General features: G+C 56.8%; 11 protein-coding genes across 11 annotated transcripts; 7 read left to right on the plus strand and 4 right to left on the minus strand.

Moving 5' to 3' along the window:
• Positions 1–329: 329 nt before the first annotated feature.
• Positions 330–2,141, minus strand: MKK02DRAFT_35099 (pelota; the record flags this gene model as incomplete). Its single annotated transcript, XM_053089081.1, has 7 exons — positions 330–696; positions 777–967; positions 1,016–1,123; positions 1,166–1,272; positions 1,316–1,435; positions 1,501–1,831; positions 2,103–2,141. 7 exons carry the CDS (start codon positions 2,139–2,141, stop codon positions 330–332), a joined length of 1,263 nt encoding a protein of 420 aa, XP_052949386.1.
• Positions 2,142–2,607: 466 nt separating this feature from the next.
• MKK02DRAFT_39932 (uncharacterized protein) lies at positions 2,608–5,837 on the plus strand (the record flags this gene model as incomplete). The annotated part of the gene is made up of 6 exons (XM_053090844.1): positions 2,608–2,622; positions 2,753–3,699; positions 3,737–3,859; positions 4,154–4,478; positions 4,623–5,620; positions 5,657–5,837. 6 exons carry the CDS (start codon positions 2,608–2,610, stop codon positions 5,835–5,837), a joined length of 2,589 nt encoding a protein of 862 aa, XP_052949387.1.
• A 100-nt stretch (positions 5,838–5,937) lies between these two features.
• Positions 5,938–8,368, minus strand: MKK02DRAFT_39933 (P-loop containing nucleoside triphosphate hydrolase protein; the record flags this gene model as incomplete). The annotated part of the gene is made up of 11 exons (XM_053090845.1): positions 5,938–6,112; positions 6,164–6,268; positions 6,315–6,643; positions 6,677–7,042; positions 7,091–7,330; positions 7,364–7,546; positions 7,579–7,651; positions 7,699–7,900; positions 7,934–8,104; positions 8,137–8,156; positions 8,202–8,368. 11 exons carry the CDS (start codon positions 8,366–8,368, stop codon positions 5,938–5,940), a joined length of 2,031 nt encoding a protein of 676 aa, XP_052949388.1.
• A 681-nt stretch (positions 8,369–9,049) lies between these two features.
• Positions 9,050–9,667, plus strand: MKK02DRAFT_39934 (uncharacterized protein; the record flags this gene model as incomplete). The annotated part of the gene is made up of 2 exons (XM_053090846.1): positions 9,050–9,259; positions 9,398–9,667. The coding sequence occupies 2 exons, from the start codon at positions 9,050–9,052 to the stop codon at positions 9,665–9,667; spliced, it is 480 nt and encodes a 159-aa protein (XP_052949389.1).
• Positions 9,668–11,223: 1,556 nt separating this feature from the next.
• On the plus strand, positions 11,224–12,730 carry MKK02DRAFT_39935 (uncharacterized protein; the record flags this gene model as incomplete). Its single annotated transcript, XM_053090847.1, has 4 exons — positions 11,224–11,547; positions 11,672–11,956; positions 12,006–12,664; positions 12,709–12,730. 4 exons carry the CDS (start codon positions 11,224–11,226, stop codon positions 12,728–12,730), a joined length of 1,290 nt encoding a protein of 429 aa, XP_052949390.1.
• A 525-nt stretch (positions 12,731–13,255) lies between these two features.
• On the plus strand, positions 13,256–14,569 carry MKK02DRAFT_39936 (uncharacterized protein; the record flags this gene model as incomplete). The annotated part of the gene is made up of 2 exons (XM_053090848.1): positions 13,256–13,489; positions 13,544–14,569. 2 exons carry the CDS (start codon positions 13,256–13,258, stop codon positions 14,567–14,569), a joined length of 1,260 nt encoding a protein of 419 aa, XP_052949391.1.
• Positions 14,570–15,241: 672 nt separating this feature from the next.
• MKK02DRAFT_39937 (uncharacterized protein) lies at positions 15,242–16,333 on the plus strand (the record flags this gene model as incomplete). The annotated part of the gene is made up of 2 exons (XM_053090849.1): positions 15,242–15,475; positions 15,563–16,333. 2 exons carry the CDS (start codon positions 15,242–15,244, stop codon positions 16,331–16,333), a joined length of 1,005 nt encoding a protein of 334 aa, XP_052949392.1.
• A 1,052-nt stretch (positions 16,334–17,385) lies between these two features.
• Positions 17,386–18,718, plus strand: MKK02DRAFT_39938 (uncharacterized protein; the record flags this gene model as incomplete). The annotated part of the gene is made up of 2 exons (XM_053090850.1): positions 17,386–17,583; positions 17,684–18,718. The coding sequence occupies 2 exons, from the start codon at positions 17,386–17,388 to the stop codon at positions 18,716–18,718; spliced, it is 1,233 nt and encodes a 410-aa protein (XP_052949393.1).
• A 207-nt stretch (positions 18,719–18,925) lies between these two features.
• On the minus strand, positions 18,926–21,538 carry MKK02DRAFT_39939 (guanine-N2--methyltransferase; the record flags this gene model as incomplete). The annotated part of the gene is made up of 11 exons (XM_053090851.1): positions 18,926–19,292; positions 19,353–19,538; positions 19,595–19,677; positions 19,728–19,862; positions 19,915–20,086; positions 20,136–20,336; positions 20,394–20,573; positions 20,620–20,895; positions 20,950–21,044; positions 21,095–21,156; positions 21,202–21,538. The coding sequence occupies 11 exons, from the start codon at positions 21,536–21,538 to the stop codon at positions 18,926–18,928; spliced, it is 2,094 nt and encodes a 697-aa protein (XP_052949394.1).
• A 544-nt stretch (positions 21,539–22,082) lies between these two features.
• MKK02DRAFT_39940 (histone binding protein) lies at positions 22,083–22,927 on the plus strand (the record flags this gene model as incomplete). The annotated part of the gene is made up of 4 exons (XM_053090852.1): positions 22,083–22,143; positions 22,201–22,275; positions 22,352–22,619; positions 22,684–22,927. 4 exons carry the CDS (start codon positions 22,083–22,085, stop codon positions 22,925–22,927), a joined length of 648 nt encoding a protein of 215 aa, XP_052949395.1.
• A 344-nt stretch (positions 22,928–23,271) lies between these two features.
• MKK02DRAFT_35101 (tRNA synthetases class I, catalytic domain-containing protein) lies at positions 23,272–26,181 on the minus strand (the record flags this gene model as incomplete). The annotated part of the gene is made up of 8 exons (XM_053089082.1): positions 23,272–24,418; positions 24,461–24,518; positions 24,573–24,812; positions 24,862–25,110; positions 25,161–25,516; positions 25,565–25,697; positions 25,745–25,822; positions 25,887–26,181. The coding sequence occupies 8 exons, from the start codon at positions 26,179–26,181 to the stop codon at positions 23,272–23,274; spliced, it is 2,556 nt and encodes an 851-aa protein (XP_052949396.1).
• Positions 26,182–26,267: the final 86 nt, after the last annotated feature.

Raw genomic sequence — 26,267 nt, forward strand, 5'->3', positions numbered from 1 at the left:
TGATAAGGAGGATGAGATGGTCAGGCGAAATTCAAGGCTTGCGGGTGGATGCGGATGACGGCGACGGCGGGCCGAGAAGGGGACGGGACTTTTTGGGTGTGCACTGTGATGTGGCGTTTACGAGAGGGTCATTTCCGGCGAAGGGGATATCAGTCGCGCCCGGCTGAGTGCTATAGCCGGGTGGTCCACAGCAGCATGGAGGTAATCGGCTATAGATCTAGGGTGGGGAGGCAGTGCAGAGTGGGGCGGCGAGACTTCAACGAGCGGGCGAAGAGCTCTTGCCCAAGAAGTCGCATCATAGATTATCCACCGCCCAAGAACCTGCCGCACTACTCCTCCTCTTCCTCTTCCCCCACCTGCCCATTCTTCTCCCTCTCCACCCGCTCCTTCTCCTCCCTCTCCTCCATCTCGGCAATCTCCACATCGAGCGGGTACGTCAAAACCGCCGCTATCCCCGTGTACTGATTCAACTGTTGTCCGCTCTCATGCATCGACGAAAAGATGAGCGCCTCCCCGCCCCTCGACCGGACCGCTTCGACCATCTCGACGTAGTGCGTCCGGGTCGCAGGGTCGGCGGAGCGGAAGAGATCGTCCGAGATGAGGAGGGTACCGACGGCGCCGCGGTCGACGGCCATTGAGACGTGGGCGGGGCCGTACCATGCTCGGAGCTCGTCTTGGGCGAGCATTTTGTGGAAGCTGGGGATCAGCTCGGCTCGGAGCGGCTTAGTGGTTGATGAGAAGAACACAAGGAGTCGGGATGGGGACTCGAGACCTACCGTTCCAGTCCCAATCCTTCTCGAGCAAACTTCGCCCCTTGTAATGTCTTGGCCACCTCTGGCGCCCTTAACGCCTCCACCAAACTATGCACATGTGGCGTATTCGAATGCACCTTGATCCATTTCGTCCGTGAGGCTAATAGCGGCTTGTTGGACTGTAATGTCGCTTGTTGAAAGATATATTCGTACATCTGACTGTTAGCCATCTTACGCTCGCCGTCTCGCAGCAACCAGCTCACAGATTCCCTTGTAAAACCCGGGGAGGCAATGACGATCGCCTTCAGATCTTGATATGGGATCAACCGAAGGATCGCATCATATACCGTCTTGAAGAAGTTATCCATTGCCTGTATGTCAGCTGGGTTCCTCGCATGACTTAATCAGCACACCTTGTCATGCCCCAAGGTCCCACCTTTCCGTTTCCGGGGCACGCTCATATCTATCCGCTGGCGGACCGTCGTCATATGTTCCGACAGAAGACATATCGCGGCGGTACCTGCTGATCAGCTACCTCCTCTGTCATGGAGAGAGAGACCCACCCTCGCCCATAACGACAGCACCAATCTCAGCCCCCCTCCCTTCCCTAGTACTCTCCGTGATCCGCTCGAGTGCGACAGAATCCCATCCTGTGGCTTTGATCAACCTGAAATCTCGATTGGCTATTCGTCAGCGTCCTATCTTACTTTCTCGTCCTCCTCCTAGTACTCTCTGAGGGGGGACTCACCCTCCAAGTCCAACGTATGGAACGCCCCCAGCCTCACAAACTCATTCTCATTATTGACCTGCCCGCTGATCTGCAAACTCGCCGTCGGCTCCTTCTTCTCCGCCACGCCCGTTCCCCCGCCTCCTCCGCTCCCGCTCGCAGCTGAAGCAAAGGTCGTTTTTGTGACGACGAGATTGAGGTTGACGCGGACGCGGTACGAGTCGGATGAGCCTGTGGAGGAGACAGTTTGGACACGGCGGACAGCGAGGGCGCGGACTTCGTCCCCGACCGCGATGAGGTTGTAGACGTGCCACATGTCCTCGTCGTCTTCTGGGCGGAGGGTGACGTAGCCCTAGAGGATCAGCTAGGTCCATGGTACTGGTAGAGCGCCGCAGGAGGGGATGGCTATAGAGGAGGAGAGGGTGGAAGGAATGGGCTGGAATCCAGTTGATAGGAGACCTCGCTGGACGCTGGGTCTCAACCAAATAGAACGTTACTTCCAGCACTGACTGCGCTCATCCCCCGAGCCACAATGAAGATCATGGGCTCGTCTAGCTTCATCGCGGTCGCCAGAAAGAGGGTGTGGAGAAAGAGAGCTCGGAAAGGGGCAAGGTAAGACGTACCGATCCGTCTTTCTCGACGTGCTTATTGACTAGCTTCATGGCTACTGTCTTGAGCGATAGAATAGGCGAGATATGAGTGAAGAGATATGGATGCTAGGTAGATGTATGACAAGCAGATCAAATAGAAAGTCCCAGCCACTTCTTTACTGCAGCAACGTCGTCATAGGCCAAATCGAGGACCGTGCGTCCATTCTCACCAAGCTGAGCAGCTGAGCTTTTCGCCAAAGCTTTCGTTCTCTATCTCACCATTTCACCTACTTACTCAGATTCACGTCGCTCGCTATGCCCGAATTCTCCGAGCCCAGGCGTCTCTTCGAGAGAGAAAGATGCAGTATCATCTGCAGTCAAGCAAGCGAAAGTCTTCTCAACTCCAGAGCTGTTCCACCAGATCCTCAGCTGGTTGAGGCCCGCTACTTTGGCGGTGCTGCTGCGCGTGCAGAAGGGATGGACAGCACCAGTAGCTGAGGTGCTTTATGAAGAGGTTCATGTATCAAGAGTGGCACGGATGAGCCCAGCGCAGGTGAGTTGACAAGGACACGAAACATCGGGCGAGAGGATGAGCTCTGGTCCTGGAGGACGACGTCGGACGAGGATATGGCGAGGAGAGAGGGGTCATAGATCGCTCGTACAGGGTGAGGGCTGACACACAGCCTCGGCGCGCCGTCTACTGCCACAGCGTGCGCCGTCTGAACCTCTCACCCCTCTGGCCGCCCTGCTCTCGCACAAAATTACCACCGCCGGCGTTATTCGACCCGGACGAGCTCCTCCGGAAAACCATGCAATGGCGCAAGAAGTTCCCTCATCTTCAGACTATCTCATATCGCCATCCTGTGAGCGACCAGGAGGACACGTACACCGTCTCGCTCAGCGGCGACAAGATCCGGGTCGAGGTGGAGACTTGTGTCAGGTTGTTCCACCCGGTGTACTTCCTTCGCAGCCCCTACCCTCTTCTACCACCTATACCCACGCCATACTACACCCACCCTCCAGGACTTGTAATCGACCATCGCATCCGTCTAGTCATGGTTGACGATCACCTCACCGGGCCTCTCGATCCTGACCAGGACGAGGTGGCGAGGCATACCGCCGAATCTTGCGGACCTCCCGCCCCTCAGCCGTCTCTTGAGGAGCTGGTCTCACTCTTCGAGACCCGAGCGTCACGCGGCTGCGTGCCCCTCAGCGGTCTCACCTTCCCCTCGTGCCCCACCCCTTACACGCTGGAACGGTTCCGCCAAATCGCCAACATCGTCGGTACAGGTCTGCGCCAAGTCATCGTCCCGGTCAATATGCTCCGGGACCTCGGCGGCTTCCAGGTAGCCAGCTCGGCTCTGGATTCAGCATTCCCAAAGCTGGAATCTTTCCATATACGGGGCGAATTGGTCGAAGGTGACGGACTATCTCCCACCTCGCTCTTGACCGTCATGCAGAACCTGTACCGGTTCACCATCGACAAGCATACGGGCCCGCTATCTGCCATGGAATTGGCCGTGGCCGTCCGGAATCTCGGATCCGCCAAGACTTTGTACACCTACACATCTGATCGTCCAGTTACGCAGCGCAAGTTGACTTTTCACGAATTCGTCCACATGGCTAGATTGTGAGTCCTTACTCGAGGCGAAGAACTGATATATCAGCCATGATACACATGAAGTCTTCGTCGAAGGATATCTGGAACAAGCCGCTAGGCAGTATGGGGCTCTGTACCGGGTGGATTGGGAGAGCAAGATTGATCAGCTGGAGCTGGAGCAGATTGTCAGGTATAGGGAATGGCTTACGACAAGCGTCGTTCAGAAGTTCCAAAGTGGACACTCCCATGGTATGTGATGAGGAGACATCTTTGCATGTAGAATCTGTCTACTCTTGACTGATGTATACTGACGGCGCACAAGTCTTCAAGCTCTAAATACTGACCGTGGTACTGATCTGGCGTATTGGTATGTGCTCGGCGTTGACTATGGAAGCGCTTCTACCTCCAATGCGCAGCTGTGCTAATGGTCTATTGAGATATCAAGTCAAGCCGGGCTATCGCACTGCTTAATGCTCTGACCCAGCGGGGCTGTTTCCACAAGCGTCTCACCTCGCAGAAGTACGGTGGATTTGCCCGTCCGGCGAGTCACTCGTTCGAAGCGACTCGCTCCGTCAAACACTCAGCCCTGCCCCGCCCCCTCATCCCTTTCTGACCTCTCGAGCTCTCCCTCCGCCGCGGTCCAAAAGGTCCTCTGCACTCCGGAGCTGGCCTTCTTGATCCTCAATCAGGTGGATCAACGTACGCTAGCTGGGATGCTGCGTTTGCAGAAAAGGATGACAATACCGGTAGCTGAGGTGCTATATGGAGAGGTCCACATCTCCCGTGTATCTCGGATGTCGAGGGCCAAGGTGAGCGTCGGTTGATCTTCTGCGGTTCTGGTGCGGGGGGAAGGGTACATGGATGCAAATCTTTTATTGTGGTCGCTGTGGACAAAGAGGCCGACCTTACCGAATGACTGGAATGCTGCTAGAGAGATTTTACTGACTCTGCAGCCTAGACGGGCAGCGCTTTGCGACGTCGTCCGGACTATCAACCTCTCTCCCTTCTCCCCCGCCGACCCTGCATCGCGGCGAAAGCCAAAACCCCATCCCTTCCGCTTCGATGCCCATCAGCTAGCTAAGAATATCGCCGTATGGAAGAAGAAATTCCCCTCGCTCAGCACCATTCTCTACCGGTATCCCCTGGATGACGAAGCCGACGCCTTTGTCGTCCATCTCTCCGGCGAGACCATTCATGTCGAGCTGGAGAGCCAGGTCAGGCTTCAATACCCCGACACGTTTACAATGCCCCCTCCGTCGCTCCCGGAAACGCCCGCGCTTTCGCCGCCGTTACATCTCAAACACAACATCGCCATACACGTCTCTCCGCGGCCATGGGGGGAGGACGCCTATCATCCACCAAGGATGATGGAGCGCGTTCAAGAATACCAGCGGTTGATGTACGGAGCGGACTCGGACGGGCGTATCACCAGCATCAACGATACGTGCCTCGACTCGGACATGCACGCCTCGCCGGAACAACTCCTCTCCTTCCTCGCATCGCGTGCCTCGCGCGGCTGTGACCCCATCACCGGTATCCGCTTCCCTTCCTCCCCCACACCATACACACTCGAGCGGTTCCATCAAATGGCGTCGGCCATCGGCTCGGGCCTCCGCACTCTCGCCATCTCAGTTGATGTCATGCAGAGTATCGGCGGTCTCCACTTTGCCATATCGGAACTGGACAAGGCATTCCCCGCGCTGGAGGTCTTGACGATCCGCGGTGCCACGATGGAGAGCGACGGAGTGTCCCCGGACACACCGTTGGTCGGTATGGTGAATTTGCGTAGCTTCAGCCACGAAGTGTGCGAAGGGGTAACCCTTCTGGAGCATGCTCAAGGTGTGCAGGGTTTGGGATCAAGGCGCACCTCGTTCTATCTCTTGTTTCAAGATGATCCTCCTGGGCAAGGGCGGCTCACCAGTTATAATGCGGTCGTACAACTCGGCAAGGAGTGAGTGGTATCATGGCTTCAGCTCATTTCCTCTAGATACCACGAGGGAGTCATGGCCATCCGGCGAGAGATATCGGAGCTGGAGAGGAGGCTTCTACTTGAGGTTGACGCTGGCTCGAAGGAGAAGATGACGACGGAGCTTCGACTGCTGAGGGAGTTCACATCAACCTCGCTCATGGAGAAGATTAAACAGGTCAAACCGAAAACAGATAGTTAGGGCTTTGTCGCTATGTAGGGGGTGAGGGGGTTGACTGGTCGATCGGCTGCCTCTGCCTGACTGGTGCTCATGTCTACTGACGGTGCATAGCTACGAGCGCCTAGCGCCTACTGACCGCCGCCTCATACTCTGCTATCCCTCCCTCCAGCAACTTCAAACCGTTCTTTCCCACTCGGAATGTCTGCCCTGCTGCGTTCTGCCTCACTGCTAGCTTTGGGTCGCCGGTCTGAACCGCATCAACAGATACACCGTCCACCACCGCTCTAGCGAACCATCTACGGCATCAGCGACAGATACCACCTTGAGCAAAGAAGCGCCGGACTCACCGATCATGTGTCACCAAGACCACTGCGCCCTCCCATCCCCGCAGTACCGCCGCCAACGCTCTGATACTCTGCACGTCCAAATGTGTTGTCACCTCGTCCAGGATACTGGCGATATCAGCTACAAACCATTCCGCGAGAGCAGGAGACTTACAGGAGGTGTGGCGGCCGATACATCAGACAAGCGAGAACGAGGCGCACCTTCTGCCCTCCCGAGAGCTGATTGACGGGTATGTTGCTGGCTGTGGACCCTTGTAGACCGAGCCGACCAAGCATCGAACGAGCTTGAGCCTCAGTCGGACTGGCGTCTCCGCACGTCTCCAGGAAGTGGGTGATAGCTGAAGACTGGAGGTTGGAAAGGGAGTCAACGGCGTGCTGAGCGAAGTAGCCGATCCGAGCTTGAGGGTGTCGAGTGATTGTACCACTGATGAGAGTCTCGTCTGACGCTAAAGCCTTGGCAAGAGTGGATTTCCCGCGCCCATTCTGGCCTCAGCTAAACTCAAACGCTTTACTCACTGCTCCGACCAGCGCGATCCTTGCCGCAGAGTGCACGACCATGCTGACTCCCCCGACCACCACCCGCTTGCCCCAGCCCGCCGAGACCTTCTCCAGCGAGACCAGCGCGCCCTTCTGCCTCAGCTCAGGAGGCTGCTCAAATCGCCACACGACCGCTTGCTCCACCTCCTGCTCGACAATCTCGCCACGCCGGGTCAAATGGTGTCCGCCAAGATCCCGATTGAGCTTGAAGCGAGTCCCCTTGGCGGATTGCTCAAGACCCCACCGCTCGTCCAGCTTCTTTTGGCGTGACTTGACCATGCGTTGTCTGTTCTCGTCCCCCGTAGCTTTGGCTGCTTTGCGTCCCTCGGCTATGGAGTTCTGGATCTGTATCGTCAGCTCGGACTCTGATATGACTATACAAGCTGATCTCACATGATCCTTCTTCTTCGCCATCGCCTCCTTCAGCGTCGCATTTGCCCGCCGGGCCTCCTCCTCCACTGCGTACATCATCCCCGGCGGACCATCAAAGTAGTCGAGGCGCTGATGCCGAAGCGCGATTGTCTTTTCTGCGACTCGGTCGAGGAAGGTCTGATCGTGTGAGGTGATGAGGAGGGTGGAGAATGAAGTAAGAGTAGGTATGGTCTTTTCGAGCCAGAGCAGGGCTGAGAGGTCCTATATGTCAGCTCTATAGTATCTAATGCTCACCATGAAGTTTGTAGGCTCGTCAAGAATGAGGATATCTGTCTGAACAATAAGAGCCGTGGCGAGGCGTACGCGAGACCGCCAGCCGCCCGAGAGATTGGTATACGGACCGTCGATCATGACGGGGCTAAAGCCAAGACCTGTCATAATACCTCGGACATGGGCATCGGAAGTGTCGATGCTCAGCTATTATCAGTTGTGGCCCAACCGAGACGCACCATTTCCAAATCGAGACGAAGCTCTTCCAGGCGTTCAAGGGCGTCTGCTCGAACATCTGCAGTCTGGTCTCCACTAACGTGTGAGCGAGGCCCCCAGCTCCTAGTATAGCTACGACTCACATGGTGGGTCCAGCAGCAGCGGCGGCCACCACCTCTTCAGCCTTGATCTCCTCTTCCCTCGCCTTCTTCCCTCTGGCGCCCGACCGCCTCGCAGCGATCCGCCTTGCCTCATCGAGTGCATGCTCAGCCTTCTCCTGCTGGAGCTGTCTCCAAACCCTTCGCACCTCGTCATCGTCACTGGACTCAAGCGCAGTCGTCAATGCTATTGTCAGCTCGAGCAAAGAAGATGACTCACCATCCCGCTCCTTTGTGCCTTCCTGCAGAGCAGTGTGTCCCTGCAGAACGCTCTCAAGAGCTGTCAGATCCTTGATATCTGCTGGGACCTCATCCACCTGGGTGACTATGTGCACACGAAGGGCAGGAGGAAGGCCAGGTATCAGTCGATCCGAGAGGGCAGAGAAGAGGGCTGGAGGTCAGCCAGACCTTGCGGAAACTTACTGGACTTTCCAGCTCCGTTTCTGCTTAGTCAGCGATGCTTTCCCGCTGATCGTACTAAGACTTACCTTCCGATGACCCCATACCGCACTCCTTCCCTTAGTGTGAGATCAGCATCAACGAGGACTTCTTGCTCGCCGACAGAGATGGTGACGCCAACGAGATCGATCTCGGTCGTGTTTGCCGCTAGGGTGGCTGCGTGGAAGCGGGACTGCTGGGTGGAGACGCGAATCATTATGGCCAGCGAAGCGCACAGGTGAGTGTAGGTATATATGTGACCTGTCCATGTCGATCTCCGCTAAACAATGTCTTAAAGAACAAAGGAGATGCTCAGTGTCGACTCCAAAGTCGACTCGCACCACAGGTCGAGCTCGGATCCGAGTTCCGCCGGAAACAGCGGAGCCGGCTGTGAGCATGAGCCGGAAGTACAGAGCGCACCCCTGTGGCTTGCACGGGTCGGTAGTGCTTTCCATGCGTACAGATCACTACTGAATGACATGAAGAGCCGATGCGATAGGCGAGAAGTAGTATGGGAAGAGAACGACGGCGGACCGCTCTCCAGCAGCCCGCTCAGCCACCAAAGCTTGAGCCAAAGAGCTCTTCTGTGCGAATCGGCTAAAGATGAAAGGCTGCCTCTCGTTCCTGGTCTCTGGGATCGACAGCATCTCACCTTCCGGTCCACCTCGCCTTGTGGTCGGCCCACAGATCGGCCAGCGAGCAGTGATCGACTCCAGGTCCGCCGTGTCGTCTCCAAGGCATCTGAAACGCCGCTCAAAATCTGAAACACCAACCGCCGCATGCTAAATTTCGCCCTCGTGCCTTGACCAAACCTTGAATTGGCCAGCTGCTTCTTCCCCGTCACATCATCAATCAACTGCACTCCGACAGCTACTCTTATAGCCTAGGCATACATATCATGGCTGACAGGCTCGACATCCAGCCTGGCGGGCCCGCAGCCAGGCGCGTCTACCTCACTTCGGAGCTATTTCGACTCGTCCTCGACCACTTGGGGGTCGGAGGGTCTGTGCCTCTCTTGAGGCTCGAGAAGGCGTCAATAGCGTCAGCCGCTGCGGTGGTGTATAGAAGCGTGCATGTCAGGGACATGAAGAGATTCTCCAGAAGCAATGTGAGTGTAAGCTTCAGCTGCAGCTCGATTTGTGTGGCTTTGTCAAGTTGGACGCAAAGGTTGAATGACGGGGAGAGGACGAGCGGGGCTTTGCGTTTGAGCGGGTGAAACCTACTGAAGTCCATACTGATGATGCAGCCCACACATTGCATCTATCTCGACGCGGTCCGCGTCCTCGACCGGTCGTATATCCCTCCAGAGTTCGCCGTACTCTGCGCACGCCAATTGTCGGTCGAGGTCCCCCGTACCCCTACTCGCTTCTCCCCCAAGACGGCTCTCAATTCTTTCCGCCTCGCACAGAAGAAATTCCCTCACGTGCGCTCTGTCCTGCTCAAACACAGATCGGACGATCGGGACGACGTGTATGACATGCACCGGATCCCCGGATCGGACCGGTTCAACGTATAATTCGAAACCAGAGTCGTATTATCGACCAACAATCCCCCTCCTGGATCGCAACGAGATGCTCCCCGCACACATCCCTCCACCCCTTGCCGTGAGCAGATGATCTTCCATCATTCAATCACCGTCACCTTCGAAGATCCTCGCGGTAGCCATCACCTCGGGGCATGGCGAGATTGGCTTTTCGACCAGCAACGCCCTGACCCGCGGTGTAGTGCGGGGGAGCGTCGGGAGGGGAAAGGATGCGCGAGAGTGTGGGTGAGGACAGGGTGTGTGTGGGGAAGAAGGCGAAAGGAGGGTGGCGACGAGGAATGAGGAGCGAGAGCGAGAGCGATATGCAAGAAGAGAGAGATAGCGAAGCGAAGGGCGAGCGGATCGACTGGCTATCTGTCTAGGGGCAATGCATATCGCTAGGCTATGGGACTAGGCTAGAGAGAACAGAGACGAAAGACAAGAGAGAAGAGGCTGACGCGAGGTGACTACCCGTCAGCCACGCTCGGCTAGTCCGTGCGTACAAGCGAGGTCCGCGCAGCGGCACCACAGCGGGTCACTCGACTGGCGGGCTGCCAGGACCTTGAGATCCCCTTCGAGGAGCTGATCTCTTGGCTGCAGTGGCGGAAGGGTCAGGGAGGCGAGCCAATCCTCGGAATCGGAATACCCCTCGAGGGGTATCACGCCGGTTACGACAACGCCGTCTCCCTTTGCCATCAGCATTTTGGCATCATCACGTCCGTGCTGGGTCCGGAGCTACTCCAACTCGAGCTCTACTTGCCCTCTACCACGAATTGGGAATATGTATGGTCACATATCATCGCAAGGCTCGATCGAGCGTTCCCGCACTTGCGGGAGCTGACGATCTTGCCCGCCGGAGCGCTTCCTCGTTCCTTACCCATCTGCGGGGACCACCCGCTCCGCGGTCTACCCCAGCTGCGCAAGCTGACGTTCTACCACAAGCCCTACCCTGGACATGGGATACCGATCGACCATGTCGCTCTCGCACGGCACATCTCGGGTCTGGGATCAGCCAACTGCATATACCATAATGTCGCTACCACTACCAATAAAGCGGCCGCGGAAGCAAGGGTCCGGGACCTCACCCTGCTGGTGAGGACTGAGAGGGGTGAGTGCCTTCACAGGATCAGCTAATCAGCGCAGGTCTTACCTCGACCCGGGAGGAATCAGAGAGTCAGCAGGGAGCGCGAACGATCTAGCGGTCTAAGCTAGGCTCAAGTAAGCGTCTCGTTCGACATGGAAGAGAAGCCCTTGCTGAGACTAGGTCAAGGCGCGGCGGGTAGACGCGGATGACGGTGTGGATCCGTAGATATCAGGTATCAGATTCAGTACTGGTCAGCATGGAGAGAGGAGTAGCTATGTGATATGTGATACATAAGTTCGGAACAAGACTGAGCAGCATGGAGGATGGAAGGACGAAGTATGAAACCGGATCTGAAACGCCGACAATTTCCGGGTGGGCTCGGTTGACTGGACCATACTGGACTTTTGACCTTATCGCTTCCTTACTTCACATTCTTACATATCAATTGCTGCACTCGACTTACGACATGCCAGAGGCACTGGGCGCTGCCTCCAAAGCACTCGTACGGCCTGTGCATGGGCGGCGACATCTGCAGGAGCGGAGGCGGAATGAGGCGCAGGAACTCGCGACCAGAAGCACCCCTCTGGCGCATTCCTTCGAGATTGGGGGCAAGGCAGCACGCGCAGCGTACGACAATCAAGAAGTCATGCGGCATATACTGGAGCTGGTCGATCGGTCAACGCTCATCAGCCTCTTCCGGCTGGAGAAGGCGGCTTTGGGGATGGTGGCTGAGGTGGTGTACGAGGAGATTCATGTGGATTCTGCGCGCAGAATGAACGGTCAGAAGAATGTGAGTTGTTTCGTGCTGTGTAACATACGCCAAGAGACCATCCCTGAGAGGGTCAGACTAAGCGTGGCTAATTTGAGGTCTACTGGGAGAGTTATTGGCTAGAGAAGGAAGCTGACATTGCCAGAACCGTCACTTGATCTACTGCGCTTCGGTCAAATCACTCGACTATTCTCCTCTTCCAAGCACCGAGAACCCCAGCGTCGCTGCCGCTCGGCACTGGCTGGACGACCGGCCTGTCCGCTTCAACCCCAAAACCGTACACTCCGCGGTAACGAAATGGAGGAAGCGGTTTCCGCAATTGCGCACGCTGCGTTTTCTCAACCCGCCTAACGCGGAGGACGACGCCTACGAGATCGACATCTACTTTGATCGCATCATCGTCCACCTCCTCAGCCGACACACCTTCGACGTGACCAAGCGCGTCCCATCCTCTCCCTCCGGCTCCTGCGTCTTTCCAGCAACTCCCTCCTGGCCCGGAATGGAAATCCGCCACAATATCGGCGTGCGCCTCGTTCACGCACGGCCCTGGCTCGATCCCCGTCCGAGAAGTTGGACAAACTGGCTATATCGCAACTCTCATCTCGATCAACGGGTCACGGGCGTACGAGTCTACGAAGGCTTCCCCTTCCCAGTGCCCTTTCGGCTCATTCTTCGCCTGCGCTACCAGACGGGCGGGAGAGATCGGCGAACCTATCACGGAAATGTCGCTACCAATCGACTATCTGGCCGACAATGACAACGGGCCTCTCATGGTGAAGCGCGTACAGCTCTTGGCAGCTTCGGTAGGTCCGTGCCTTCGGACCCTCGACTTGCACTTAATCGATGCGCACGTCAAGAAAGCGGCCGATTGGACGCAGATGATCGCTACTCTCGACCAAGTTTTTCCCTTACTCGAGCACCTCATCCTCACCGGAATTCTCCCGTGGTATGCCCTGGGCCCACCTCTGGACGGCATGCGGTCTTTGCGCACACTCACTCTGGAGGCGTACTGTACCCAAGCGGAGCTCGCGGAGTATGTTTGTCGGCTGGGCAGCGGACCCTGTATATACCACAACCTCTCCCTCAAATCGGCTCGAGAAAGCGAGGACTTCAACAATCTCGTTGCGGAGTACAGATCGTGAGTTGTGTATTTGAAAGATGGGGTTGGAGCTGATGAGCTAGGAGATACCTCAGTGAGAAATGAGCTGCCGGAGAATGTCGGCCGAGTCTGAAGGGGTCATGTAAAGCAGTGTAGGTCGGACTCTGGGGTCTAGCTGATCAATCCAGCGCTTACGGTCAATCACAGCCTATCAGTATACGTCGTCCGCGGCGGTCGAAATCATCAAGAGGCGGGGGATGTACTGGGAGCCGAGACGAACAGACTCCGTAGATGGGACATGCATTCTCCGCATTATATGCGCCTTGCTCTTTTCTCATCGACAACGACACGGGAAACTTACGCTCGTTTGCGCTTGCACCGTGCCCGAGCAGGAGCAGACAGCTGGGCCGCATAGCAACCAGTCCAGCGGACAGGAGGGTTCCGTCGAACCCTCGCGAGGCATGTGGAGCTTGACGCGTCTTGAGCGAAACGCGCTAGAGTCCCTCTATTCATCCATTCATTAGATACAGCTTGCCTTCTATGTCAACACCAGTACTGCCAGCGCGTCTGTCTGGACCGCTATCCTTGGTGACTGGACCCCACGCTCGTGCGGCTCAGGCGCAGACGACAATGTTGACCCCGTCGACAGGTCCCAACACGGGAGCTTCCAGCCATGTATCGCAACCAGGCGCGGCGGGAGGAATATGGCGTCCACCACCTCACGGCGATGCGGCTGTTCCCTCCGCAGAGCAGAATAGCAGAGAAAGCCTCCTAGCTCCCGGCGGCCCAGCCCACGGCGCGACGAGTGCTACTACCGTCAAGGGGTCGAGCAGCAAGGTAGTCCCAGGGAAGAAACCGGCACAGGTGAGACTAGCTCAACACGAAGAGCAATGATGAAGGCGCAAGCTGAAGCTCTAGCCTGTCATCATACCTGCTCCGCCATACAATCCGGATACCTACCTCGACATATCCCCTCGATTACCAATCTCATGGCTCATCTCACGTACCAAGAAGGATTACAACACCTTTGGCATTAGCAGTGACTTCTTCATGAGCAGTCACCTCGACGCGGCCGTAGAAAAGGGGCTGAAAAGGAATGCCAAGCTGCAGACGCTCGACTATCTTTCCCCCCTTCCATCCTCTGATCACCCATACATCATACACCTGCGGAAGGGCAAGCAATGGATCGTCGAGTACGAAAGCCAGTACAAGATCGACGTCGGTAGGCCTCCGCCCCTCCCGGGCAAGCCATACAAGGACCTGCCCGCTGCGCCCAGGCCGGTCAGGGGGCGGACGTCTCGTCACACCATCGCGGTGAGATTGGCCAGCTACAGCGAGATGTCGCAGACGGACTGGCCCAGGTGGAAGGAGCATCGAGCGGGATGGAAGGCGTGGCTCCTCGATCCAAGGGCGGTCCGGAGGATCGTTGGCGTAGACCTCCATAGCGCATTCGAGGAGCCGGACGTCACACTGGACGAGACGCTGGCCTGGCTGGCTGCTCGTCGGCGCCTCGAATGTGAGCCCATCACCTCCGTCTACCTACCCTGTCCAGGCAACGTCACCCTCGACCGCGCCCAGGCAATCATCTCATCCCTACCGCTCGAGCTTCGATCTCTCTGGATCGCCGAGTCCATCCTTACCCCCTTCTCCACCACACAACTCGCTTTCGACGCTCGAGGTCGAACTCTCCCTCGGCTCCGCGATCTCGTCGTCTTCTCGCCCGCGTCCGAGCGGTCCATGTACACGTCGCCAATCTCTGGTCTCCCCACGCTCCGGACGTTTTCGTTCCATCACAATCGCAAAGCTCCGCCCGAAGCCGCACTGGAATCTGCGCATCTTTTTGCTGGGATCGCAACCAGGCAATGCGTCTATCAGGATATGGACATCCGGTATGACAAGGATTGCAAGCCGTTTGATGATGCAGTCAGGCGGGCGAAGGGGTGAGTTCTTCTCTTTATAATCTCTGCACCCACTTGATACAAAGAGCTGATGGTAGAAGGTGTGCTTGAGCTTGCTCCTGCTTTATGCGGCCTCCAAAGCTCATCGGACGGATATATCGGGCGGATGCGGAGGGCATCAGCGGACGCACAGTCAGGGGTCAGTGCCGGGTGTAGTTTCAGAGTGCGATGTATGATTTCGGGCTGATTGGCGCGCCGTCCGAGGACCGTGCAGTAGGCCTTGCGCGCGCAAAGAGCTACCACAATCTGCCGAGGTCCGAGCCACACTGCACTCTCTTCTGAGGTCTCCTCTGCCCCATACTGACTTGCGCACAAAGCGCCACATTCCTCGTCGCAAAATATTCCGCCGAAGCCAACTGGGACCCATCCGAGCCTAGCCTGACTTTGTCAATCATCTTGACCTCTCAGGGCAGACTTTGTTCCCTCGCACTTCATTCAGTGAGTCCATTCGATGATAGTAGGAGATCAGAGGAGCCCTCTTTGGCTTGACTCAAATAGCCACAGCTGATCCTTCTCAGCCATCTCCTCCCTCGGTCCACCACCGTCCTACCCAGCTCCGCTCATCACCGGTCCCCCTCAACCCACTCCACTCATCCACTACACAACTGTCCGAGCCGCTAGATACACGCACCACGCACTCCATTCCTGTCCCACCGGCATGCCTGCCCGCGCGCACCAAGCGGATGAGCTCCGCATCATCTCACCCGGGGGCAGGGCGGCCAAGGAGGTCTACGCCACGGTGGAGATCCGCTTGATGGTCATCGAGCTCCTCGATCAAGCTACCCTCGTCAGTCTCATAGGACTGCACCGGGCGGGAATGGCGGTAATAGCGGGGATGATATACAAGGACGTCCATGTGGACATCATGCGCAAGTTCCATCGGGACAAAAATGTGAGTTTCGCCCCTTCACGCAATGATCATAGCACGGCGGGCTGATTTTATTCAAGGAGATAGCGCGGGAGCGAGCTGATCCCTTAGCCCCGTCATATGGTCTACCTCGATGCGGTCTCCGTGCTTGACCGCTCCGTCCCGCCTGACCCAAATTGCTCCGGCCTAACCTCCCTCAATTATCTCACGAAACGACCCGCTCGGTTCAAGCCAAAGATCGTCCTCCGACAAGTGCGCGGTCTCGTTAAGCGCTTCCCGAACGTGCGGACGGTGCACTACAAATCCGCTCCGGATCCTAGAGATGACCTATACACTCTAAGCATCTCTCGAAACAACGGGGTCACCGGGATCGCCGTTGAGGTTGTTTCACCCCTATACTACGACATATCTCACCCACCTCCCCCTGCATCCGGTCCTCGGGCCCTGCCCACACGGCCGTCCCGCCAGGGTTCATACTTCAAACATCGCATCGTCCTCCATATTGGCAATTATCACTCCACGCTCGGCTCCGTGCAGGTTCACGCCGCTGCCCCCCACCTCGTGCCTGTCCCTTTTCATGCCCTGCCGACCGTGTGGAGAGATTACTTGGGTCATTGGAACAAGCAGGTGGACCCGCAGATGCAAGGGTGCCGCATCGGCCCGCTCATCCATGCGCCATCGTTCGAATACATCCTCTATCTCGTCACTCGGCATCTACACGTGCGCGCGGCCATCACTACGCTCAGAATCACCTGCCTCTATGGCCAAGGGGAAGGCGTGGATCTCGACAAGACGGGGTCTACGATCCATCTTTTCGTCCCATACAGCAAACTGAAGCCACAGTCCTTGCAGGTGTTGGAAAGGAGATTCCCCAACCTCTAAAGGCTGGTCATCGAAGGCGATACTTCTTCTCGGTCCCTTACGTGGGTTGACCCACCACCTCAACCTAATCCGTTGTTCGATCTGACCGGACCGCCCCTGTACGGCCTACCATCCCTTCACTCATTTCAATTCACGTTACGCGGTCACCAGGATGACGGAGCGCTGGCCAAGTACATCTGCGGCGTCGGGCGTCCGGATTGCATCACTCGGAACCTGGCGGAGTCTAGACCGGAGGAGATCGGAAGATTTGACAAGCTGGTCGAAGAAGAAAGGGCAAAGGCGTAAGTTTGCTCCTGCCCCAGTGGGGTCTCGTTGACAGCTACAAGGAGACAGCCGGCGCTCTAGTCTGGATGGAAAGCGGATGGAGGCGTTCTGCTGGGACAAGTCGAGTGTCCTGCGTGCGATGTGCGTGAGATCTCGCTAGCCGGCACATGTAAAAGCTAATCCTGATAGTAAGCGCATACTACAAATGGTCTGGGATATCGCAAGGACATGCGGGGGCAAAGAGCGGATCAAGTGTTAAGGTGGTAAGATCGAGGTGCGCAACAGGGGGAGCTGTATGGGGTGTGACTGCGCAAGTATGGGTTGTGGATGTTGTACTGGTATATCTATCCTTCTTGATCATGCTAATATCTCCTGCGTTTCTCCTGCCTGTATGCGAGGTTGCTGTGGAGTCTCTTGCAGTAGCCGATTTTCCAGCAGAAACTTCCGAGGAGCTTCAGTCTAGCAGGGTAATCTGAGAATCACCAGCTCAATTGCGTATCCGGACAGCTCCTCATTCCTCGTTTTGCCTTTCATCCAACCCTCTATCAGCCCTTCGACTGATCGGACCTTTGCGCACCCAGCAGCCTGTATATCAGGCGTAGACAACGATCTGTCACTCGTAAGTGTGCCATCTTCAGCCAAAGACGGCTCTACCGGTCATCCAGCGCCGATCACCCCTAAACACGACTCCCCTTCACCCTCCTCCTGCCCTCCCTCCCCCCTTGTCACCCTCTTGGCCGCATCGTCTCCACCTACCGCGTCATCGCCACTTACTCCAGCACGGAACTATGCAACATCCCCACGGCTACAGCGCTGCGCGCGCCGTCTATGACGCCCTCGAACTCCGCTTTGCCGTCTATGACCTAATCGACCGGACCACCCTGGTGACCTGCATGAGGCTACACAAGGGTGGTATGCTGGCTGTGGCGAAGTGTTTGTATGGGGAGGTGCACATCACACGCATGCAAGGTATGAATCGCAAATCCGTGAGTCTCCCGCGTTTCGATGGTGGACTGAACTTGATGAACGGGAGGGAGGGCGGGTTGCGGCTATCAGAGCCAAGCGGGATCATAGCTGACCTTGTAGCTCTTTCATCAGATTTATCTGGACTCGGTGCGCATTCTTGACCGGTCATGCGACAAGCCAAGACCCGACGAGTTCCAGCTCGAGCCCCCCTCCATCCGCTTCTCTGCTGGGTCCGCGCTGCGTCAGCTAGCGACCTTACGCCGCAGATTCCCTTCCCTCCGTAGCGTACTCTATCAAGAGACGGCTCATGACTCTGACGACGCCTTTGACATCCACATCATTGGCGATACCATCCACATCCATCTCGAAAGTCGCCTCACTACGGACATCTTCTTTCCCCCGCCACTGTCAGCCACCGGGCGCCGCAACTTCCCCACCACTCCCAACTACCCTGGCGTCGTCCTCCACCATACAATCTCCCTGAGGGTCGAGAATCAGATCGGGAAGGGAGATGAGACAGCCTCTCGCGAGACCGAGTGGCGCTCTTGGCTCTACGGGGACGTACGTCTCGACGCACGCGTGCGAGAGTTGCGGCTGGCCACAGCTTTAACTCCGGACTTTGCCAACATCACCACGTTACTCGGGCGCCTCAGTGCCACTTTCGAGCACAATGTCCTCGAACTTCACATCGTCATCACCGATGCCCACTATGGTGTGCCGGGCCCCATTCATATACAGCCCGTGCCTGTCCTTCTCCAGGCAGATCCGGATCTTCGGCGGATCGATATTCGCATGCCCGGACACATCTTCTTCGGTCGGGGCAGTGCGAGGACCCAAGACGTCCTTGATATCCTAGATGCCCAAGTCCCGACTCTTGAGCATCTCAGCATCCACCCCGACCCCAAGTCCGCCTATAAATTCCGGTGCATCGACACGGTATGGGCCGACAGACAGTCCCCTCGCGCCTACGCGCCGAGGCTACGTTCGCTCGTCAGCTTCGCTTTCACGCTTCATAACCACTATATCGACGCTCAGCTGGTCGAGCTTCTGAGTTGGGTGGGGAAGGATGCGTGCGTGTACTATGATGGCATTAGTCATCTCGCAGGGGCACTCAACGTGGCGGTAAGGACTGTGAAGGCCGAGTTACGAGGTTAGAGCGTGAGTCATGTTCACCGTACCTGCAAACTATCTGAGCTGACTCTCGTAGTATGGACATCTGGGCGGTAGGGAAAGGAAGCACAGTAGTTGCTGTACCGCTTCACCTCATTGTACATTCCCATCTCGCTGTTCGGTATTTCTCGTTTCGCTATGTCAGTCATATCGCTTCAACGCTCCTTACGTCACAAGATGCATGTACATGCATCAAGCGTTGAGTGCTGCTTCCTCTTCAGCGTCCGCAGCATCTCCTCCTTCCTGCATCTTCACATCCCCACTCTCTTCCTCCTCTATCACCACACCATCCACCTTTGCGCCTCCAGCAACCCCCTCGTCCTCCTTGACCCGCTTCGCCCCTTTCCCCTTGCTTGCCCCTTCCCCCTCCCCTCCAGCCCCATCCGCCTTGCGTTTCCCCACCGCCGCCGCCACCTGGCTCTTCGCACTATTAGGCACCTGCTTCGCCCTCGGCGCCGGGCCCCAATTCGCCTCCGGGTTGGTCTGATACCGCACCAATTTCGAGTCAGAGCGTTCGAACCGTTTGGCCTCGGGGTGAGGGGTGAGGTCGACCGTATGTCTACGATATCAGCTCGTTGTGCTGCGCAGGTCTCCAGCACGAGGGGGAGAAGAAACATACGTCATCTCTCTCGACAACAACTCCCTCGCCGGACTCCCCTCTGCAATCTTATCCATCCTCACCGGATTCGTCTTGATAAACTCCCTCACGCAATCATACACAAACGATCTGGGACCATTGGTCTTGATACTCCCCTGCGAGGCGTGCGAGCGCGAGACGGTATAGCCCGCATTGAGCAGAGCAGAGCTAACGTATCAGCTTGCTTTTTCCTTGCTCCCGGAAGAGAGAATTGGACAGCGTACATGATATACGATGAAGGTCCGGAGGAAGCGTGGAATAGCCCGTGGATCTTGTTGGGGGTGAAGTAGAAGAGCTCATCTATTTCCTATACTCGTCAGCTTACCTCACACCGCTGACAGCGAGGAAAAAGCTCACATCTCGCGCCATAGTCACCATACCCTGTATCCTCGGCCATGTCTTGTACTCCGCTTCTTGCCCCGCTGTACTTCGCAGTACCCGCTCCGCAAAGGCCTTATCTTGTAATGGTCCGAGCCACATCGGCCCGCCAAGCTGAGAGATCAGCTTCGCTCATTCGCTTCAAGACAAGCAAAACCAAGCTCACATGTGTTGGCTGTCCGCAGAGCTCACATCCCCCTCCAGGGATAGTCGGGCCCGGAGCGGTCCTGTACAATCTAGTCGTCTTGCCGCTCTTCTCTTCACGGTCGACTATCCGCCCAAAAGGCTGAGGTGTAGGTGCTTGGCAGTATCGACAGACGTAGATCGTTCCGATTTGGCTAGCTCGTCAGCTCAAGACCTAGGGGAAGTAAACGTAGCCGCGCGCACCTGCTCAGTGATTTCACTTTGAGTGGTTGTGTATCCACCCGTACGAATACTCGGAGGTAATAGTCGATACTGAAGCTGAGGAGGGGGGTGATGTATCGGCCATACCGCGCGGCCGCTTGTGCGAGACCGGACATGACGAGCCGGAGGGCGACTTCGTGTGAGTATTCAGCGGCGACGCACGTTCCGCCATAGTTGGAGAAGCTGGATGTCAGCTGGATGCAGGATGCTGGATCAGACACCACGCTGGACGTAGCTCACCATTTCTCTGGATACTGACTCCCTGCGAGGACGGCCAGATCTGTGCATGTCACGCAGAGCAGCCCGCCGTCGGCTATACACCCTATTGCGGCGTCCACGAAGGGCGCGGCGGTACCGTATGGATCCAAGTCGACCACGTCGCATCGTGCTACTGGCGCTCGACGAGCGTACATCAAAGAGCTGACGGTCAGCTAGTTCCCCCAAGGATCGTAAGAGGTTAGCTCACCAAGCATCCCCCTCATTAACGATCACCCGTCCCCTTGCTCCGTCCCTCCGCCCCACCCTAATCATTTCCTCCTGTATCTCCTCTACCGTCTTCAGCTCCCCTAGCGCAGCCTCCCCGCTTCCGGCTTGCGCTCCGGCGCTCGGGCCAGGGACAGATCCCTCCGCACTCGGAACAACCGGTTTCCGCCGGTACACGCTCTCGCCGACGCCATTGAAGGCGACGTTCTGGCGCATGGCCTCGCACGCTGAGGGTGATATATCATTAGCGAGGACGTATCTGCAGATCAGCTGGGGCTCCGCGAACACGACGCAAGGGGTCGTGTCGACTGACTTGACATCTGGGATCTCTTTGGCATAGCGGATAGACCGCAGACCGGTGGCTGAGAGAGCTTCGAGGATGGTGAATTGCTGCGCTCGGAATTCCGCCTATCTAGTCAGCTGACGCCAGTATCATAGCTCTGAAATTCATAGCTCACCGGTTCTGAAGGTCCAGCTTCAGGTTGATCTATCACCTCTGCATGATCCCGCGCTTCAGGTCCTAACGATCAGCTTCATCGCCATCCGCGCGATCTCTCGACCTCACCAGTCCCGGCCGCAGCTCCACTACCCTCTCCTCCCTTCGCCGCCTTGGCCTCCTTCCTCTTCCTCGCCTTCTCCTTCTTCCTAGCCACCGCCTCCGGCTTGGCCTCTATCCTCTTCTTCCACTTCTCCTCCGCCTCCTCTTTCCGCATCTCATTCCACGCCCTAATGACCGCAATCGACAGATCCCGATTGTACTGCTGGACAGGATTGAGAAAGGCCGTATTGGCCTTTGGGACGAGGATGGTCGTTGTGGACTCGGTGTGGTGTGTGTGAGTCGAGGGGATACCACCGGGCAGGGGGACGGTATATGGGATAGAGGACGGGCCGGAGCTGGACATTCTTGCTGATGCTGTTATGGAGCGAGCTGTTGACCTGATCAGAGGTGTGAGGTGGCTGGTTCTCAGCATACACCTATAGCTGATATAGTGGGGTGCAGTGGTGGTGTGGTCGAGCTGGAAATTCTAGAGTGGAGGTGGTCCACACCTTGACTCTTGACACTCAGCCAAAAAAGCCACGTCATCTCGACGCGTCCCAGTCTCCATTGTTGACGATCGACGCGTCTAGTCTTTGGCCACCTTCTACTCCTCTCATGTCCTTCTTCTCCTACCCCTAGTACTTCCTCAAGCTACCCCCCATTCCCCATCCACCCACTGGTATCCGCCTCCATAAACACACACACCCAGCAGAAGCATATCCCATCATGGTGAGCAGCTTCCCCGGCTTGTAATGGAGCCCAAGCTGACATTTCTCCTTCTTTCCCTCGCTTCTGCATTGCCTTCTACTAACAGTCCATCGTGAGCTTTTTCTCTCTCAGCCTTCGAGAGATCGTAGCTGATATACAAGGTCAATATCCGTAATATCGAGCTGGTGAACAACCCGGCCATGTTCGACGATGAATACCACTTCCGCATCAAGTTTGAGGCTATCGCGCCACTAGTTGAGGGTGGGTGTTGCTTTCTTGTTCTGTCAAAAGCTATTAGAACACAAGCTGACCCGGTAGACCTGGAATGGAAGCTCATCTACGTCGGATCAGCCAAAAGCGAAGAATACGACCAAGAGCTTGATAGCTGTATGGGTGCGCATCTTCCTTCCTTCCTTCCCTCCCTTCCGCCTCCCACTCTCGTCAGCCCTTTCCCGAGCTGACCTAGCAGTCGGCCCCGTTCCAGCCGGAATCAACGCCTTTGACTTTCAGGCTCCCGCACCCGCCCACCACCTCCTCCCTTCGCAAGAGCACGACGAGATCCTCGGGGTAACGGTCATCATCATCACGGCGTCGTATCGGGACAAGGAGTTTGTCAGAGTGGGATACTATGTGAATACGTATTATGAGGAGGAGGCGTACAAGGAGAATCCGCCGGCGAGTGTGGATTGGGCAAAGCTGCACCGGAATGTGTTGATTGAGAAGCCAAAAGTTACTAGGTGAGCTAGCGGGAGCCGGCGAGAGTAGCAAGTAAAGGATAGGAGGGAAAGGGCTGATGGGCAGATTTCAAAATCCCTGGGACTCGGCCCTTGCGTCGTTCGGCGGCGCGCAAGAGCAACAACAACAACTACAGCTTCAGCAACAACAGCAGCAGCAGCAGCAGCAGGAAATGTCATTTGGCGGATCGAGTTCGGGCATGTCGAGCGAGATGCTGTTCTCGGCACCGTTACCTGCACCGGTGGTGAAGGCGGAGTCGGCGTTTGGGGGCGGAGGGCAAGGGGGAGGAATGGAGGTGGATGCTGCATAGGCAAAGGCAAAAGCGGCAAGAGGGGAAAGGGAGAAAAGAACCCACCTCTCGGCTAGGTGGCCTACCTCGATGGCCGTGTGGGAAGAAGGAATCTCGAGAGGCAGAAGTAAGGAGTGATCTGTACGATAGCTATGGACGTTTTCCATTCTACATAGAGAGAGAGACTATCGAGTCGTTGTCTGTACGCGTATTTTATGCATCGTCAAACCCAATCATTCTGTTTTGCCCGACCACCCACGCTGATGATAGACCTGCATAATACTGCTATACTGCATGATGTCTATCTACTCTACGATGGTTAATGATATATAACGTCTCCCCTACTTTCCCCGACGCACTCCACTCTACGCCTTCTTGCCCGTATCCTCCTTCAAGCTCACAATCCTATTAAGCACGATCCGATCCCCCTCCTTCACCTCTTTACCCGCCGTCCCCTCCTTCAACCCCCTCACCTCGCTCTCCCTATCCAACGCGAAATACGCCAACCTCATTCCCTGAAATCTGACGTTCTCCACCCCATACAGACTGTCCGCCAAAACAACCGGCTCGTCCTCGTCTCCTTCGACCCTACTCTGGCTCTCCATCTCCTTCTTGGCCTTGGCGGTCCGCTCCTCACTCTCCCTCTTTGCATCACCCAACAGCTTGCCCGCCAACCCGTAAAACGCCGGCTCGACCACCGCCCCCTTGTACACCTGTACCGAGTCGGCATTGACGTCGTGCTCAAAGTCCGCGGGGGGCGGATCCGAGCGGAAGAGGGGATGAAAGTATCGGACCTCATCGATCCGGACCGCCTCCTTGGCGTTCACCCACTGGATGTACGCCTTGGCCTTCTTGGCCGTCGCTGCGTCCTCCAAGACGCACTGGATCTCGGAGACCGATCCGTCCGAAGCGAGCGTGTACGACGTGCACGTGACGGGTGCGGGCGCCTTGAAGAGACCGACCGACTTGCCCGGCGCGAGCCGGAAATAGTCGGGCGAGTCTTCCACCCGGAAGTCGTCCGCGTCGATATAGAATTCCCGGGCGAACCGACTCTCCACGCTGCCCATGGCGGGGACTTTGGGATGGAGGGGGACCTGCACCGTGACGCAGTAGTCATCGGGCACGTTGGTGAGGACGACCTTGATGGGCTTCAAGCACATCATGAGGCGCGGCGCCGAGTCCTCGAGGAAGGACCGGATTGTCGATTCGAATTTGTGTAGTTCCGTAGTCGACGCCTGGACGGTGACGCCTAGCTCGGAAACGAAGCGGAGGAGCGCGCCGGGAGGGACACCGCGACGACGGAGCGCGATGATCGTGTAGAGACGGGGATCGTCCCAGTCCCCGACGAGTTTGGCGGTGACGAGCCGTGCGATCTTCCGTTTGGACAAAAAGGTGCCTTGGAGGTTGAGACGGGCGAATTCGTACTGCCGCGGCTTGTACACTTCGAGAGCGTCGCATAGCCATTCGTACGATTCTCGCGCAGAGATGAACTCGGTGGTGCAGAGTGAGTGTCTGTTATCAGCCATGATCCCGTCATTCCGAGACGGGACTCACGAGATATTCTCGAAAGAATCACAGAGGCAGTGCGTAAAGTCATATGTCGGATAGATCTCTAGCTCGTCAGTCCTTCCCTTCTGATCTCCATCTCGTCTTCACGTTGACTCACTCCACTTATCTCCCGTCCGATGATGAGGCGCCTTCTTGACACGATACGCGACCGTATCCCACATGTACGGATTCCCACTGCTCAGGTCCATCTTCATCCGCAAACACGCGGCCTTCTCGGCGTACTCCCCCTTGAACATCTTTTCAAACTCCGCGAGTGATTCAGAGGTGGGTCGATCCCTGTGCACGCAGGGGACGGGGTTTCCGTGCGATCCACCTCGGTCTTCTTTGATCTTCTCCGCTGAGGAATCAACTCTGCCTCAGGTCTACCAAGAAGGGGCTGGACCTACCATCGCAAGTACAGACATATGCCTTCCCCCGCCTTGTCAACTCCACCGCCAGCTCGTACAATCTCTGGAAATTATCACTCGAGTAGGTGATTTTCCACGGCTCAAACCCGAGCCATCGGACCGTTTCGAGGATACTCTGAAAGTAGCGCCCTTCTTCCTTTTCGGGGTTGGTATCGTCGAACCGGAGATAGCAGCGTCCACCGTGGAATTTGGCGTACCCGAAATCGACCATGATGGCTTTGACGTGGCCTGCGTGTCAGCCGAAGCCTGAGCTAACTCATTACAAGAGGTGGACATACCGATATGCAGATACCCATTGGGCTCAGGCGGAAACCGCGTCAACACCCCACCCTTCGTCCATTCCAAATGCCGCTCCTTGAGCTCTGGCTTGATCTGCGGGTTCTCTCCGGGTTTGTGGAATTCCGCCAAGAAGCCCTCCTGGAAGATATTGGTAGGTATGGCCGGACCGCTCCCGCTCGATCCCTCCGCCGTCGCTGCAGCCACCGCGGGTGCAGGCTTTGTTTTCGGCGCAGTAGGTTTGGCCTTGGCCGCTGCGTTGGCTTGTGCACGGGCAGCGGCGGCGGCTTCTTTTGTGCCGAACAGTTCTGTGAAGAGCGTTTCGAGGGATGATTTCAGGTCGGCGGCGTTGGCCCATCTGCTTGTCAGCGTCAGAGGAAAGGGAGGCGGAGAGAAGAGGACGTACTTGAGGTCAGAGGTACTGCTCTTGACGCCGCCGAGGAGAGGTCCAAAGTTTGTCCAGCTATCAGGAGGGGTAGGGAGGGTCGAGATGTAGGATTTAATGAGCGAGGGGAGATCCGAAGATGTGATGTTGATTCCTGAGTATGAGCCGGGGCTATACAGAAGAGTAAAGGACGCAACGTACCGACTCCGCAGGTCTTGTCGAACTCTGCTTCGTTGATGGGCGTCCCGGCGGGGTTTGGCTCCAGGTACTTTATAGCGGCTGTACAATGAGCTCTTTTTCCCAGAATTGGGTCTATACAGCCTGGAAGAGGTTCGCAGCTCACCAGTGACCTGATCATTACTCGTAACATCCCCCTTAATCACCTTCTGAACCGCAAACCCCTTCTCCGCCTCGCCCAGCTTCCCACCCCCCACTGCCAGCTTCACCAACGCCGACGCCGTCTTCTCATCCAGCGTCTCCTTGTCCAACTGATACGCTTCAATCAGAGCTTTGACGGCCGCGCCCTGCTTGGGCTGCCGGACGAGCTCGGTGGCTGTAGCGGGGGAGAGCCCGAGTTTGGTGAATTGGGCGTGGAGGGCCTGGTTGGCCGGTGAGTTCGGGTCGAGTTTGGGTGGCATCTTCGAGCCAGCTCTTGTGGAGGTAGTAAGATGCCAGGGAGGGGAGGGGATGATAGGTATATAGCAAAGGGAGGTAAGGGTTGATA

Source organism: Dioszegia hungarica (genome assembly GCF_025882075.1).
Source record: "Dioszegia hungarica strain PDD-24b-2 chromosome Unknown MKK02contig_2, whole genome shotgun sequence".
NCBI classification, from domain to species: Eukaryota; Fungi; Basidiomycota; class Tremellomycetes; order Tremellales; family Bulleribasidiaceae; genus Dioszegia; species Dioszegia hungarica.